Source organism: Pantherophis guttatus, chromosome 2, assembly GCF_059756535.1.
Source record: "Pantherophis guttatus breed Tessera chromosome 2, ASM5975653v1, whole genome shotgun sequence".
Lineage (NCBI taxonomy): Eukaryota > Metazoa > Chordata > Lepidosauria > Squamata > Colubridae > Pantherophis > Pantherophis guttatus.
Window position 1 is genome coordinate 113055771 of NC_142064.1, and position 15331 is coordinate 113071101.

Genomic DNA, 15331 nt, shown 5'->3' on the forward strand with positions numbered 1-15331 from the left:
TAGTTTTATGTCAGATCTTATTTTACAAAGCCTCAATCCTCCATTTGCAATATCAGAAACATATTACATTAATCTACATCTTAAGCTGATTTAACAATTCAGGAATTTATTGGCTCAAATGTCTTAAAAACCTCATATAACATGACTGAAACCTAAAGCATGATGAGTGAAGTTTCAAACTTCTTGTTTGAAGAATTTGGCCTGTGTTCTTGTATTATTGCCCTCTGTTTCTTCATTGCACTGCAGCTCCTGAGGGCTGTGCATGAGACGGAATATGACAGTTATATCATGCAAAATAGGGTTTGTTTCCTGAAGACCCACAATCCATTTGGCCAAAGTAGCCTTGTTTTCTGCCCCAACCATACACATGGCAAACACAGGGCCCTCCTTAACTGTAGAGAAAGCACAAAATACAGTGTCAGCATTCTAAGGCAGCTCAAAAAGGATTACAAAGAAGTATAGGTGTGAAATATTCACCTCAAGGCCAATTCATCATCCACTGTCAATTCCCAGAATACAGCTTATGTTACTTGCATGCAGTTCTTGACTTACAACCATTTGTTTAATGACTGTTTGAAGTTGCAATGGCACTTTTAACAAGAGGTCATTACACTTATGACCATCACAGCATCCTTATAGTGAAATAATCAAAATTTGAGAATTTGGAAAGTGGCATGTATTTATGACAGTTGCAGTATCCTGGGGTCAAACTATTGGCATTTGTGACCTTCCGAGCCTCCACCTCACAAGCAAAGTCAATGAAGGAAGCTAGATTTGCTTAATGACTGCATGATTCACTTAACAAAATTGTCATAAAATTGGGTGCGACTTACTTAACAATTGCCTTGCTTAGCAATGGAAATTCTGATACCAATTTGGGTCATAAATTAAGGACTATCTGTGTATGCATGGGACTTTACACAGATCCCATATCCTGGGTGTTTACATTTTCATAAGAGAACTCATAGACAAGCAAGCAGGGGTCTTTCTAACAAATGGTCATGCGAGACAAGAGAAGCTGTTAGTTTAAACTCTGTTCACTTGATTCTCCTATCCTTTTCTAGTTTTTACTTTGGGAAGGATTTCATCCTACTTGCTAGGGATGATCGAGACTGTTATTTTTGCATACAAAACACAACACCCACATATATGATGGTTACCTTTATCTGTGTAAAACTCATAATCATCCAGAACATCCCGTTCCAGATCAATATCCAGATGCATGGGGTAGTAGAAATTCCTTTCTGGGTCAATCACTTCCACTATCTGTGAACAGAAGCAAGGAAGTGCTGATTATTTTTTCAATAGCAAATTATCTGACCAGAACCCTACTATCTTTGTTTAGGAAAAGTAAACAGAAACGTCTAGTCACTTATTCCAGTGTTTGTCTCCATTAAAGCTACATGCTTCAGAGGATATGGCAGAGCAATGTATTTTATTCTAACAATCTCAATTTTCAGCAATGTTTTAGAGATACTCAAAGGATAGTAAGTTATTGGTCTCTACTATTTCTGTAGAGTACTAGTATGACTGATACTAGTGCTCAGGGTGTTCTTCCAGAGTCTGCTTATCCCTTCAGATATCCTCTGAAGTATACAAATGCCATTTAAGCAATCAATAGGTCCCTCTTGTTCTTTTTCTCTATCAAGAAGCTTTTCCTTCCTAAGCTAAATCCATGAAATGAGCCTCTTTTCTCCATTTTCCTATAGCTGGATGCCCTCTTTGTTCCCCAGTTTCATTTCTTTTGGCTTCTACATACTTGCACCTGAACATGTCCAACAGAGATTTTGTTTAATGTGCTTGGTGTTGAATTATTTAAACAAAAACAAATTGTCATCATTTTGTTGCCCTCCTCTGGTCCTCACTTCCAAATAACAAAGAAGTGAATGGAAGTGCTTTGTTGGAGCTTCAGCTAGTGCAAGATCCAGCTTGCTCTTGAACAAAAATTAGTCTTTGTCATCCAAAATAACCAATAATTACTTACTGTTCTCTCTCAACTAAGACCTTAACACTAAAAATAGCACTAAGCCATTCAGATATCAAATTCTTTTGTAGGTATCCTGTTTAATTACACTATTTCCCTCTCTAAAATGTCTAGGCTGCTCAAACGCTATCAGGTAGGAATACATTTTCACACCCTGAATTGTTTCTCCCTCTCTGCATGACTAACTCCTTGCATGCCCGTTCAGAGTACAATCATAGTTCATCCTTTTTTTATAAGTTTATTTTGCACTGACACATGCTCACACAACTCCATCTGGTGCGCTAGCAGAGAAATTACATGCATCCTTCCGTGTCTAACTCAATGTTACAAGCAGCCTTTAGAGAAGATACCAAATACTAATTTACATGTTCTTCTGAAAGCTTTGCTCTGAGCACATAGTAATAAACACACTTGGTCTTGAGCCATAAGCGAAAGGGGCCTTCAAGGAAAATGGGCTTTTCAGTATTATGAGAAGCAAGCAGTGACTGCTGATCAGGGCTTTGGGTTCCTGAAAGGCAGAGAAGAGACACAAAAAGAGCAGGTTATAAACAAAGGTTAATCACCACCATTATTTTAAAATATAAAAATAGTATGTCAACTCTAGTTCTTTAGTAAATTAAAAAAAGAGATGTGCTTTGTTTTCATCCAAAACAAGAATTCTCAGCATTATCAGCTATGTCCAAGAAAGAGTTTAGAAACCAAATTCCAAGAAATCCAGACTGAGATTCCTGGATAATGTCCACAAGTATTTCAAATCTTAGATCCCACTATCCATTCATGTTGATTAACTATCAACTTTGAAGCTGGCAGCCAAAGCACTATATTTTGAAGAAATTTTATAAGCCAGTATTTCACTTCATTGCCACAGTATTTCTGTCACTATATAATTCTCCTGTGATTGTATTTCTAGTCCTAGAAGAAATGAAATAGCTAGAAGATGCAGAGAATTAAGTGCTAGCTATGAGAAAAATAAGTGGAGCACAGAAAAAAAATTCATGCAAAGGAAATTCCTTGTTCTTTCCTCCCTGACCAATCTGTTAAATTTCCAGTTTCAGCGTTTGTATTTCTGAGCCAAAGAATAAGGATTGCACAATATTCCCCAACTGGTACACAAATACCCATGCTTCCCAAGTCTATTCAAGTCAAGCAATGCCTTGTTGCATTCTTATCTGTAATTTTTATTTCTGGTCCTGCTGTATGCATTATAAAATCAATAATTACGCAAACAATGGCTGTTGCAGGTATATATTGAGTCGCACATTTTTGTGGCGTTCCCTCTATCTCCTATGGCAGAGTGAGAAGGCAAACAAGAAGGAAGAAACCAGACTGGCCTACTTCCTATATGCACTTGACAGAAGGAAATCAATTAATTTGCAACAAGAGGAAAACCTCTTGTACAGGAGAAAATCTGGTCCTTGAGATTTACATTCATTCAAATAAAGGGGTATTTTCTTACCATAGGTTTGCCACCAGGCTCTATTTTATCCCTTTATCCTGCCCTTCACAATTTCATTTATGTGAAGAAAACTGAACCTGAAATTAAATAGCATTGCCTTTTTGTTGTCTTTGAGCTTTCTCTGAGCAGCTGATAAGATTCTTTTCTTTTCCTTTCATTTTGAACATAGCTAAAGAAGCTCCCTTGTCTTACTTGCAGCTACGGTGGCACCTACAGACGTTATGAAGGAAATCCCAATTTTGTTGCATATTCATTTGGTTCTCAAATCTGAGATTATCCAGTCAGCACAAAGAAAAAATGACAGAAAGGATTCAGTACCTACGATATGTGGATGATTGATTTCTTTTCCAGAATCCAGCACTTCCGAGTGGGAGAGCTGCAAACGTTAAGATAGTTTACATTCATTGATGACCCAAAAGTTAGTAAAGGAGCAACATAATAAGTTGCAGGAAGCCATTAAGGGACAGAAGATAAGGATGAGAATGAAACAGGAGGATTAGGAGTTGAAATACAGGTAATCCTTGATTTACAACAATTTGTTTAGTGACCATTCAAAGTTACAACAGCACTGAAAACAGCGACTTATGACCATTTTTCACATTTATGAATGTTGTAGCACCCCATGGTCATGTGAATAAAATTTGGATGCTTGGCAACTGATTCATATTTATGACGGTTGCAATGTCCCAGAGTCATGTGATCCCCTTTTGCGACCTTCTGACAAGCAAAGTCAATGGGGAAACCAGATTCACTTAGCAACCATATTACTAATAAAAAACTGCAGTGATTCACTTAACAAATGTAGCAAGAAAATTCGTAAAATGGGGCAAAACTCACTTAACAAATTTCCCTTAACAACATAAATTTTGGGCTCAATTGTGGTAGTAAGTTGAGGACTACCTGTCTTAGTAGAGGAGTTAATGGGTAATGAAAGGAAGTATTTTTCTTTTACATGCTTCCCGAATATTTTCAGATTTAGCTTTCATTTACTTGAGAACTCCAAACTTTGGTTGTTGTTTTTTCTCTTAAAAAGTTAAGATTTTCATAATTAAGCTTTCTCTTATTTCAGGAATATATCTATACTTTCCACACAAAGCCAGTGGCCCACATACTGAAAAGGCCAAAACCTCAAGATTTTTAGTTTTTCTTATTAATTTGAATGTTTCACACATGTTAAAGGAAAGGTACTACATCCAAAAGAAACATCAGTACTTTAAATTAGTGGAGAAACTAATCATTTGAATCCGCACAGTAGATTATCTCCTCTACCAGTAGGACTGCAAATTTCTCAATTTACCTGATAAACTGTAACCTTGGCATTCAAATCAGCTGCAATCCTCTGCAAGCCCAACTTTGCAAGTTCAATAGGATCTTCTGGCAGAGGAGTCGGGACTGGATAAGGATTGATATGCTTAAATTTAGGGAACCAGTACATGATCCTCTGATATTTTCTTATAGGGTAGCTTTTATTACCAAAGATCTCGAGCAGTAAAAACCTGGTTTCCTGGTTTGGCATGACACCTTTAGGACAAGAGAAAGGACAAACTTATCAGGAATGAGAAGAAACTGTTTTTATTTACCCATTACTATAAGGAGTACAAGGTCTACAAGGAGAAAACCTCAAAAATGAAAGTAGCTTAATTTTACCAGAATTGGGTCACTAATAAAAGAAAATTAAGTCCTGAGTATTAATTGGCTCCAGTTTCCAAGATACAACTTCAGGTTAAAATTGCATCAAAATAATTCAAAATTATTGAGGGGGATGTGCATTATGCTCCATAACTTTTCTGCAAAATGTGATGTAGCAGTGAGAATGGTACCACACCGATCATTATAAATTTATCTTTTTATTGATACCAATATTTTATTGATACCAACTATGTTGTAAAAATCTTTCCAAAGCAAAAACCAGAAAAAAGCTTCTCCAAGTGACTGGAAAGTTTTCCATTAACAGTTATTTTATCAGCAGTGTTAGTCAGCATTCTATGCTAAGATTATTCATGTAATATATGGAACAATTTTTAAATTGAGCAAGTTTGTGGAGATGGAGGATCCCATGTTTTTTCATATACATATCATTAAAAAATTCCCCACTTTTGGGGCCCTCTTGCTATTACTACCAGGCATGTACTTACCAAAGTGCTCCATCTGTTCAAGCAGCTGGACAGCACAATCCTGCTGCCTGGGATAGTATTTGAGCATTTTCTGAAAAATATTTTGAGGAATAAAGACTTTCTTAGGAAAGACATCCAAGATTTTGTTGTACACATTAACATCTTTCTCCACTCCAAATTCTGGCATTTTCTTCAGAGCTGCATAGATGAACTCTACATGACCCGTGCGGCGGATATCCCGCTTGCAGAAGATGTCCACAGCTTCCTGAAATGTAGCTTTAGTTTTTTCGTGTTCAGATATTGTCTCAAAGATATCTTCAATTTTCACTAACGACTGGTTGGCAGATTCTTTGTCAGGTTTTTCATGCTTCTTTACGGCAAAGTTGGAAGTGCTAAGAACTGTGCTCATTTGGATACTTCTCACAGGAACCAAACTGGAGTTCTAAGACAAGCAAAGTTTATTGGAGAGATGTAAGAATTACAGACCAGAGTACAGTCAAAGAAATATTGCAGATAAATAGACCCACATTTTTATGCAATCTCAGAAATTAAGAGAAGTTTTTAGGACTTTTATTTTGTACCTGGAAATAAGAGCTTCTTTGTAATTGTAGAAGATCCTTTTTAAGAAAGGAGCCTCTTTTTGCAGAAAGCTCCCCAGCCACTAATAATGCCCTGAGGCACTTCATGACAGTCCATGTGTTTTCAAGAACAAAAAATTGGGATTTATCAACTTCCCATTACATGCCTCCAGAAAATCAAAGACCTAAAAATAGAAGAAGATGAAATTATGGTTACATTCAATGTCACAGTACTCTTTACACCCATAGAACCAGAACTAACAAAAGAATCCATGGCAGCAGTACTACACAGCATACTCAACCTAGCCAAGTACACTAAGATGGAGATACCCAGAATCATGGAACTCATCAACTTCTGCCTCACTAGCAACTTTCAGTTTGATGGACAAATATACCAACAAGTCAGAGAAACACCCAAAGGATCACCACTCTCAGAATTCATAGCAGAGATTGTAATGCAGCTTCTAGAAACAATAGCACTTCAACACATACAACATAAAGTATGGGTCCAGTAAGTAGATGACAGCTTTGTCATAATAAAAAGGAACAACAGAAGACACATGAAACAATTAGAAACATTTTAAAAGGAATAAAATTTACAAGAGAAGAACAAAGCAACAACATACTCCACTTCCTGGATATCCTCATCAAAAAAGGAAACACCTGCAAATTAGGCATGTAAGTCTATCGAAAAACAACCTACACCAACCAGTTAACTAACAAGTAGACCAGCAAAATGCTGTGGACGTAATATACTTAGATTTCAGTAAGGCATTTGACAAAGTACACCACAGTACACTTTTGGTAAACTAGAAAAATGTAGAATAGACAATATCACCACCAGATGGATTAGTAGCTGGCTGACAAACCGTACTCAACGAGTAGTCTTTTAGATTTTAGAAAGAGCCATCATAGTCATACTCCACTCAGCATCAAGGATGCAGCTGTAGAGACGGTCAACAGTACTAAGTATCTGGGGGTGCAGATAACTAACAACCTGAACTAGTCTTTCCACACATCATCTTTAGTGAAGTGTGCAAACCAGTGTCTGCATTTCCTGCATCAGATGAGAAGAGCACATTTTTCTCCTATCCTGGCCACTTTTTACAGAGGCACGATTGAGAGTGTTTTAACGAACGGCATCACTGTTTGGTTTGGTGGCAGCTGTGCCTCAGATAGAAAGTCCATTCAGAGAGTGGTAAGGACAGCCGAGAAGATTATAGGAAGCTCGCTTCCTGTCATTCAGGATACTGCTTATAAACACTATGTGCCCACACAGCCACTTCACGGTCTGTTTCTGTTGCTCCCCTCTGGGAGGAGGTTTCGAAGTATTTGTAGCAGGACCTCCAGATTCTGTAACAGCTCTGTTCTCTATGCCATCCATCTGGTAAACTTGCAAGATTTGTTTCTCTTGCCATGTACATCTGAACTAGACTGTGTTGTTTCTCTGTGTCATATGATATATATCGGTACATGCATAATTTTGTATTTATTTATTTATCTTGTCATGTTTATATTTATATTAAAGGTGGAGACCCTTTGAGAGCTGTATGCAACTTAATTTCATTTTAATGTATGCCAATTAGTGTACATTCAAAGTGACAATAAAGTAGTCTAGTAGTCTAGTCCTTAATGGTATACATCCACATGGAGGGAAGTAAGCAGTGAGGTACTACAAGACTCTGTCTTAGGCCCAGTACTCTTCAATATTTTCATAAATGACTTAGATGAGGGAATAGAAGGGGAATTCATAAAATTAGTTTAGATGACACTAACCTGGTAGGAATAGCCAACACTCCAGCAGACAAGCTCAGGATCCAAAAAGATCTTGACATACTTGAACAATGGGCCCTATACAACAAAATGAATTGTAATGTGGAGAAAAGCAAAGTTTTACATTTAGGCAGGAAAAATCAAAGGTGTAAGTACATATTAGGCAAGACCTGGCTCAAAAACAGTAACTGGGATAGAGACTTTGGAGTCTTAGTGGAGGATCACTTGAATATGAGCCAGCAGTATGCAGCAGCAGCCAAAAATGTTAATACAATCCTGAATTGTATAAACAGAGGCATAGATTCAAGATCACGTGAAGTATTAGTACCTTTTTATAAAACCCTGGTAAGACCACACCTGGAATATGGCAACCATTTTTGCTCACCATACTATAAAAAAGATGTTGAGACTTTGGAAAAAGTTCAGAGAAAAGCAACTAAGATGATTAAAGGCGTGGAGACTAAAACATATGAAGAACGGCTGCAGGATCTGGGTTTGGCTATTCTAAAGAAAAAAAGAATTAGGGGTGACATGATAGCAATATTCCAGTATTTGAGGGGCTGCCACAAAGAATAGGGGGTCAAATTATTCTCCAAAGCACCAGAGGGCAGGGCAAGAAACAGTGGTTGGAAACTAATCAAAGAGAGAAGCAACCTGGAATTAAGGAGCAAATTCCTAACAGTGTGAACAATTAACCAGTGGAACATTGTAGTACACTAACCCAACTAAAGACCTTCAAAACATCTTAAGTAAACCAAAAGATTCAGTAGGCCAGGAAGGAAAAATAGGAGTCATCTACCACATATATTGTAAGAATTGTAACCATCATTATGTACACCATAGACTTGCAGAACTTATCCATAAACGCCAATTACCAGTCAGAAGACACTGAAAACTTCTAATTCTCATAATTTACCATTTACATTTATTTATTTATTTATTTATTTATTTATTTATTTATTTATTTATTTATTTTTATTTTTATACCGCCCTTCTCCCGCAGGACTCAGGGCGGTCCACAGCCAAAATAAAACATAGTATACAAAATTTAAAAACAATTTAAAAACAATTAAATAGTTTTGGCCCAAATAATGTAAAACAATCCAATTAAAACCGAATCAATTAAAACTGAGAGGATGGGATCAAGCCAGCCCGGCTAGATGGAAAAAGTGTGTTTTCAGGGCCCGACGAAAAGTCCAGAGGTCTAATATCGTGCGTATCTCAGGGGGTAGGTCATTCCAGAGGGCTGGTGCCGCCACAGAGAAGGCTCTCCCCCTGGGGGTCGCCAGCCGGCACTGTCTGGCCGACGGCACCCTGAGGAGGCCCTCTCTGTGCGAGCGAACCGGCCGGTGGGAGGCTATTGGCGGCAGAAGGCGGTCTCGCAAATACCCCGGCCCTAAGCCATGGAGCGCTTTAAAGGTGGTCACCAACACCTTGAAGCGCACCCGGAAGACCACAGGAAGCCAGTGCAGCTCGCGCAGGAGAGGTGTCACGTGGGAGCGCCCCGTCGCTCCCATAATCCCCCGCGCGGCTGCATTCTGGACTAACTGCAGCCTCCGGGTGCACCCCAAGGGGAGCCCCATGTAGAGAGCATTGCAGTAGTCCAGGCAGGAAGTGACGAGTGCTTGAGTGACCGTGCGTAGGGAGTCCCGATCCAGAAAGGGACGCAACTGGCGTATCAGGCGAACCTGATAGAAAGCCCCCCTGGCCACGGCCGTCATATGCTCTTCTAAAGACAGCTGTGCATCCAGGAGGACACCTAAGTTGCGAGCCCTCTCCGTGGGGGCCAATGATTAGCCCCCAATAGCCAGCGATGGCACCAGTTGGCTATATCGGGATGCCGGAAACCACAGCCACTCGGTCTTGGAAGGGTTGAGTCAGAGCCTGTTTCTCCCCATCCAGGCCTGCACGGCCTCCAGGCAATGGGACATCACTTCAAGGGCATCGTTGGGGTGGCCTGGGGTGGAGATGTACAGCTGAGTGTCGTCAGCGTACTGATGGAACTCTACCCCAAAGCCACGGATGATCTCACCCAGCGGCTTCACATAAATGTTGAACAGAAGGGGCGAGAGGACTGACCCTTGTGGCACCCCACAAGCAAGGTGCCTCAGGGTCGACCGCTGCCCCCCTGTCAACACAGATTGCGACCGGTCAGAGAGGTAGGAGGAGAACCACCGCAGGACGGTGCCCCCCACCTCCAGCCCCTTCAACCGGTGCAACATGATACCATGGTCGATGGTATCAAAAGCCGCTGAGAGGTCTAATAGGACCAGGATAGAGGAACAACCCCTGTCCCGAGCCCTCCAGAGATCATCAACCAACGCGACCAATGCCGTTTCCGTGCTGTGCCCAGGCCGGAAGCCGGACTGGAGCGGGTCCAGATAGCTTCATCCAGGTACTGGGGAAGCTGCCGCGCCACCACACTCTCAACAACCTTCGCAACGAAGGGAAGGTTGGAGACTGGACGATAGTTAGCCAAAACAGCCGGATCCAGAGAGGGCTTCTTGAGGAGGGGCCTCACCACCGCTTCTTTCAAAGCGGCCGGGTTCAACCATAGTTTCATTAAAATGGACAATAAAAAAAGCTAAGAAGGAAATGAAAAGACCAGAACACATCCTTTCTAACAGCCAAGACCCAAATCAATAGGTATTAACCCTGGGCCAATCAAACAGAAAACATTGCCCTAATCAAGGAATGATCATAGAGATATGTATGACCTCACTAAAACTGGCAGGTCAAGCTATTGTATATAGGCAGGGAGTAAAGCCCACATTTATGCTGATGTACCTAGTTGGGCAATGAAACATCTGCAAGCAAACAACCAAGCTTGGAGAGCCAGGGATTTCAGTTTGGGAAAAACTAGCTGTATTGAGGGGCTGCAAGACAAGCAAAACAACAGCTCTGGATATGCAGAACTTGCTAAAGATTAAGATTCCTTAGTAAAGGAAGGTATTAGGATGCTATTACCTTCCCATAATTCTTGTACATACACAATGCATATCCCTTCCACAGTTAGGAGATAAATTCTGTAGCTTCCCCTCAAACATTCTAAATTGCTTTGTCCCAAAACTTCATTGTCCAAACATTATAACCAAATGTGTGAAATAAAAGGGTAACTGTGGTGTTGTAATAACTTATTCCTTCAACAGAAAAAGTTTTCATAGACCAATCCTGAGGTCAAGCAAAACATATAAAACAATGAAAAGTAAGGAGTCAGAAGTTGGCAGAAAGATTAACATGAAATAGTAATTATAGATTATCCTATTTCTCAATGTTATGATCTTCATCCCCAACCTTAATGATGGAGAGTGATGTTTAGAGAATGTAATATACTGCAGTATTTTGATTTGAAAAATATCGAAATTATAATATCATGTGACATTACGGAAGCAAAAGTTACTGAAAAGGAAGAATAACATAGTTTGAAGGGACCTTGCAGGTTTTCTAGTACAACCCCCTATTCGAGCAGGAAACCCTATACCATTCTAGACAAGTGGCTGTCCAGTCTCTTCTTAAAAGCCTTCAGTGATGAAGCACCTACAACTTCTGAAGGCAAGTCATTCTACTGGTTAATTGTTCTTCTGTCAGGAAATTTCTTCTTTGTTCTAGGTTGCTTCTCTCCTTGATTAGTTTCCATCCATTGTTTCTTGTCTTGCCTTCTGGTGCTTTGAAAAACAGGTTGAATCCCCTCTTCTGTGTGTCAGCCCCTCAAATATTGAAACACTGCTATCATGTCATCCCTACTGTTTCTTTTCACTAGACTAGACATATCCAAGTCCTGCAAACATTCTTCATATATTTTAGCTTCCACCCCACTAATCATCTTAGGGATGGACCCTTTTCAAACTCTCAACTTCTTTTTTATATTGTGGTGATCAAAACTGGATGCAGTATTCCAAGTGTGGTCTTACTAAGGCTTTATAAAGTAGTGCTAATCATTCACATGATCTCGATTCTGTCCCTCTATTAGCGCAATCTAGGATTGCATTGGCTTTTTTAGCTGCCACACACACTGTTAGCACATAATTAAGTGATTGTTCACTAGGACTCCAAGATCCCTCCCACAGTTCCTGTTTTTGAGCCAGGTTTTACCTAATTTGTACCTGTACATTTGGTTTTTCTTGCCTAAGTGTAAAACCTTACTTTTCTTTACATTGAAGTTCATTTTGTTAAATAGGGCCCAGTGTTCAAGTCTGTCGAGAACCATCTGGATCTTGAGCCTATATTCTGGAGTGTTGGTTATTCCCACAACTTAGTGTCATCTGCAAATTTGATGAGTTCACCTTCTATTCCCTTATCTCATAGGTGTCAAATTCTTCGCGTCACATTGCCATCATGTGACGTTTCGCGATGTTTTCCCCATTCGTGGAGCTGGATTGGGCATGGCCTGTGCATCTGGCCCACGGGCTTCCAGTTTGACACCCCTGCCTTATCTAGATCATTGATGAAAATATTGAAGAGTACTGAGCCTAAAACGGAACCTTGGGATAGCCCACTGCTTACATCCCTCTATGTGGATGTAGTTCCACTGAGGATTATACGCTGAATATGGTTTCTCAGCCAGTTACAAATCCATTTGGTGGTGGTGCTGTCTATCCCACATTTTTCTAACTAACCAAGGTTGTGGTCTACTTACCCTAGCAGGATATGATATCTACCTACCTAGCAGGATATGAGTAGTATTGACACTTTAATTTTTGTGTTGGAAAAGATCCTGAGAATACTATGCACAGCCAAGAAAACAAATAAATTGATCATTGAAGAAATCGGCCCAGTTTTCTCACTTGAGAAACAAATGATCAAGCTCAAATTGTCCTACTTTGGACATGTTATGTGAAGACCTAGCTCTCTGGAAAAGACTGTGATGCTGGAAAAGACTGAAGAAAAGGCCGACTGGCAGCAATGTGGATAGTCTCAATTACAGTGACATTGAGAGCACCGTTGGAAAACCTGAAACACCAAGTTAGGGACAGATCTTCAATAAGAAAAGGTATCTACCGGTATGTGGTCACTAGGTATCAAAAACTACTTGATGGTCTGCAAACAAGATTTGAAATATGTACTATACTTCAATTCCCAACTCAGTAGTACATACTTACCTTATCTAGTTTTTAGATTGCACAAGTATAGCAATACATGACTGCCCATAATTACAGCTAACTTCCCCACAGCTCTTTTAAATATTTATGCCCCGACCCGCTTACTTGTGGCTCACGCTCAGCCCTCTGAACTCAGCCTGCACCTCCTTTAAAAAGCTAGGGAATATTAAATATATAGTAAAACCTAGAGCCAATAAGAAATAAACACGTATACATGTTGGTCATAGAAATATGATATATTAAATGTTAACCGCATTGTCAAACCTAATTCATATTTAAATGGAACAACGCACATGGACAGTCGCGATTCCTATCAGACTTTCTCCCAGCTCTGGCACATTCCTCTGTCCTACTCTCGCAGGCCCTTCTTGTTCCACAGCGCCCCAATCCCCCCATTTCCCCCCCCCCCATTCCCCCGAGGGGCGTCCGCACGCTCGCCTTGTGCTTCTGACCTTCCGCTGTCCGGACCGCCATCCTTGGAATTCTCCGCGTGACGCCTTCTCCCCAATTGCTCAGATTGTTGCCTAAAGTCCCGCCTCCTCTCATACTCGATTAGAGTTACGCGAGAGCCGCCTCGGAAGCCTCCCATCTCAATCCAAACTCTCTTAACGTTAGTTCCTGTGCAGTCTTGCTCAACCTTACTAACGTTAAGAGAGTTGGACTTCAACTCCCAGAATTCCATAGCTAGCGTTAGCGTTAGCGGATAGAGCTCGTCCGCGGGTTCCTTCGATTGGGATTGTCTTTTTCATTTCTTGGCTAAACTTCTACAGCTGGAAGTTCGTTGCCTCTTGGAGATTACAATTTTCACTTGACGGGTGGGTGGGTGTTGTTTTGTTTTTAAACCACTCCAGTAAAGTGGCTTTTGCGGGGAAACCCTGCGCATATGCGACAGCACTATTGTCACTAAATTCCAGACAGTTACGCTGCCGGCCACAACACCTTCATTTGTACAGAACTAATACTGCAAATGTGTTATCCTCTCATTTTTTGTTCTTTCCTCAATTTCAGACAAGATTTTGGAGGGGGTGGGGAGAGTACATAAAATAACTTGAATATAGAAAGGCAGGATAAACCTGTTTGACCAATAAACTGGTAGTTGATAAACCAGTACTCGAAGGGCTGTCACAAGAAGTGGGGGGGGGGGGGTTTGACTTATTTTCCAAAGTATCAAAGGGCTGGACAAGAAATAATGGGTGGAAGCTTGTTAAAGAGAAATCCAACCTAGAAGTAAGACATTTTCTGGCAGTGAGAACAATTTAATACTTGCCACCTGGAGTTGTGGGTGCTCCATCACTGGAGGTTTTCAAGAATAGACTAGATAATCATTTGGCTGGGATGGTGTAAGGTCTTCTACCTTGAGCAGAGTCCAACCCTCTGCTCAATATCCAAGGTCCCTTCCAGCCCTTTGATTCTATGTTCTATAACACTGGCTGGACACTTGGTGACCAGAGGGACAAACTCTTGTCATCGTGACCTGCTTTTGGGTCTGTAACTAACTTCCAATGACATTCCAGCTGCTTCTTTGATCCTGACCATCCACTTTTTCTGCTGTTCTCCCATTCTTCTCTCAATTAGCTCGCATCATCCGGTTGCATCACATGTTCAAAATGCATTGTGCAAGTTTCTGTTGGCTCATCATAGTCCTAGGGAAACAGCCATTATCAGTTCCATAATTGGTTTGTTGTTGTTTTCTCTTGCAGTTTGTACTCTTCTGGCATGTCAAGATAGCTAGTTTAAGATGTGGTCCACCAGTCCATGAGGTGGCATGCAGAATGTCAGTATGAATTTCATTTCTTTACCTGATCACTTGTGAGATGCATAACCAATCTCAATTGTGTATCCCTATCAAGGCTGACTGGTAAACGTCTTTCACAGTTGCTTCGTATTCTGCCCATTTGCCTGATTGGCTGGCAGCCAGGAGGGTAACAGGCTGGGTGCTATAGAAAACCTATTATACCAAGCACTTGCTGCTCACCTACTTGTTTATGAAGGGATTTCAGGTCAGATATTCAGTAAGGTCTTTTTGCTGGTGAAAGCATATGCTGATGAATTGCTGTACCCTGCTGAGTAAGTGGTTGGCCAGATACTTTGCTCCAGCACCAGTCTGGCAGTGCTCTGCCTGAATGACATAGTTGGGTCTGGCAGGAAGAATGCTAGGCATGGCACTGATAAAAGTTCGGTGACCTGATGAGTAAGGTATGAAAGGCAGACACATAGCTAGGATGGCAGCAAAAGTACACCCGGTGCCCCTGTGTTATCTGCTGCAGTAATTGGTCTACATGGTGGGTGACTTTGGGTTGCAGACCTCCCAAATCCCCTGTATGATT

The 15331-nt window shown here is 40.7% G+C and overlaps 1 protein-coding gene across 4 annotated transcripts; it reads right to left on the reverse strand.

Moving 5' to 3' along the window:
- Positions 1 to 13653, reverse strand: ECSIT (ECSIT signaling integrator). 4 transcript variants are annotated; one of them, XM_060683468.2, is made up of 9 exons: positions 13457 to 13546; positions 7909 to 7983; positions 6136 to 6317; positions 5576 to 5996; positions 4738 to 4961; positions 3759 to 3816; positions 2350 to 2492; positions 1161 to 1266; positions 1 to 392 (listed from the first exon to the last, which is right to left on the reverse strand). In XM_060683468.2, the coding sequence occupies exons 3-9, from the start codon at positions 6238 to 6240 to the stop codon at positions 175 to 177; spliced, it is 1275 nt and encodes a 424-aa protein (XP_060539451.1). In that variant the 5' UTR covers positions 6241 to 6317; positions 7909 to 7983; positions 13457 to 13546; the 3' UTR covers positions 1 to 174. The 4 variants fall into 4 exon arrangements, with proteins under 4 accessions (XP_060539451.1, XP_034290408.1, XP_034290410.1 ...); XM_034434517.3 differs by lacking the exon at positions 7909 to 7983 and having other exon boundaries at positions 13457 to 13653; XM_034434519.3 differs by lacking the exon at positions 7909 to 7983 and having other exon boundaries at positions 13298 to 13483.
- Positions 13654 to 15331: the final 1678 nt, after the last annotated feature.

Excerpts from the sequence above, each read along its gene's own strand:
- ECSIT (XM_034434517.3), bottom strand. The coding sequence starts at position 6,240 with ATGAAGTGCCTCAGGGCATTATTAGTGGCTGGGGAGCTTTCTGCAAAA. Across the intron at positions 4,962-5,575 it reads TGAACAGATGGAGCACTTTG|GTGTCATGCCAAACCAGGAA; the intron begins GTAAGTACATGC and ends CTTGTCCTAAAG. Across the intron at positions 1,267-2,349 it reads CAAAGCTTTCAGAAGAACAT|ATAGTGGAAGTGATTGACCC; the intron begins GTAAATTAGTAT and ends TTCTGTTCACAG.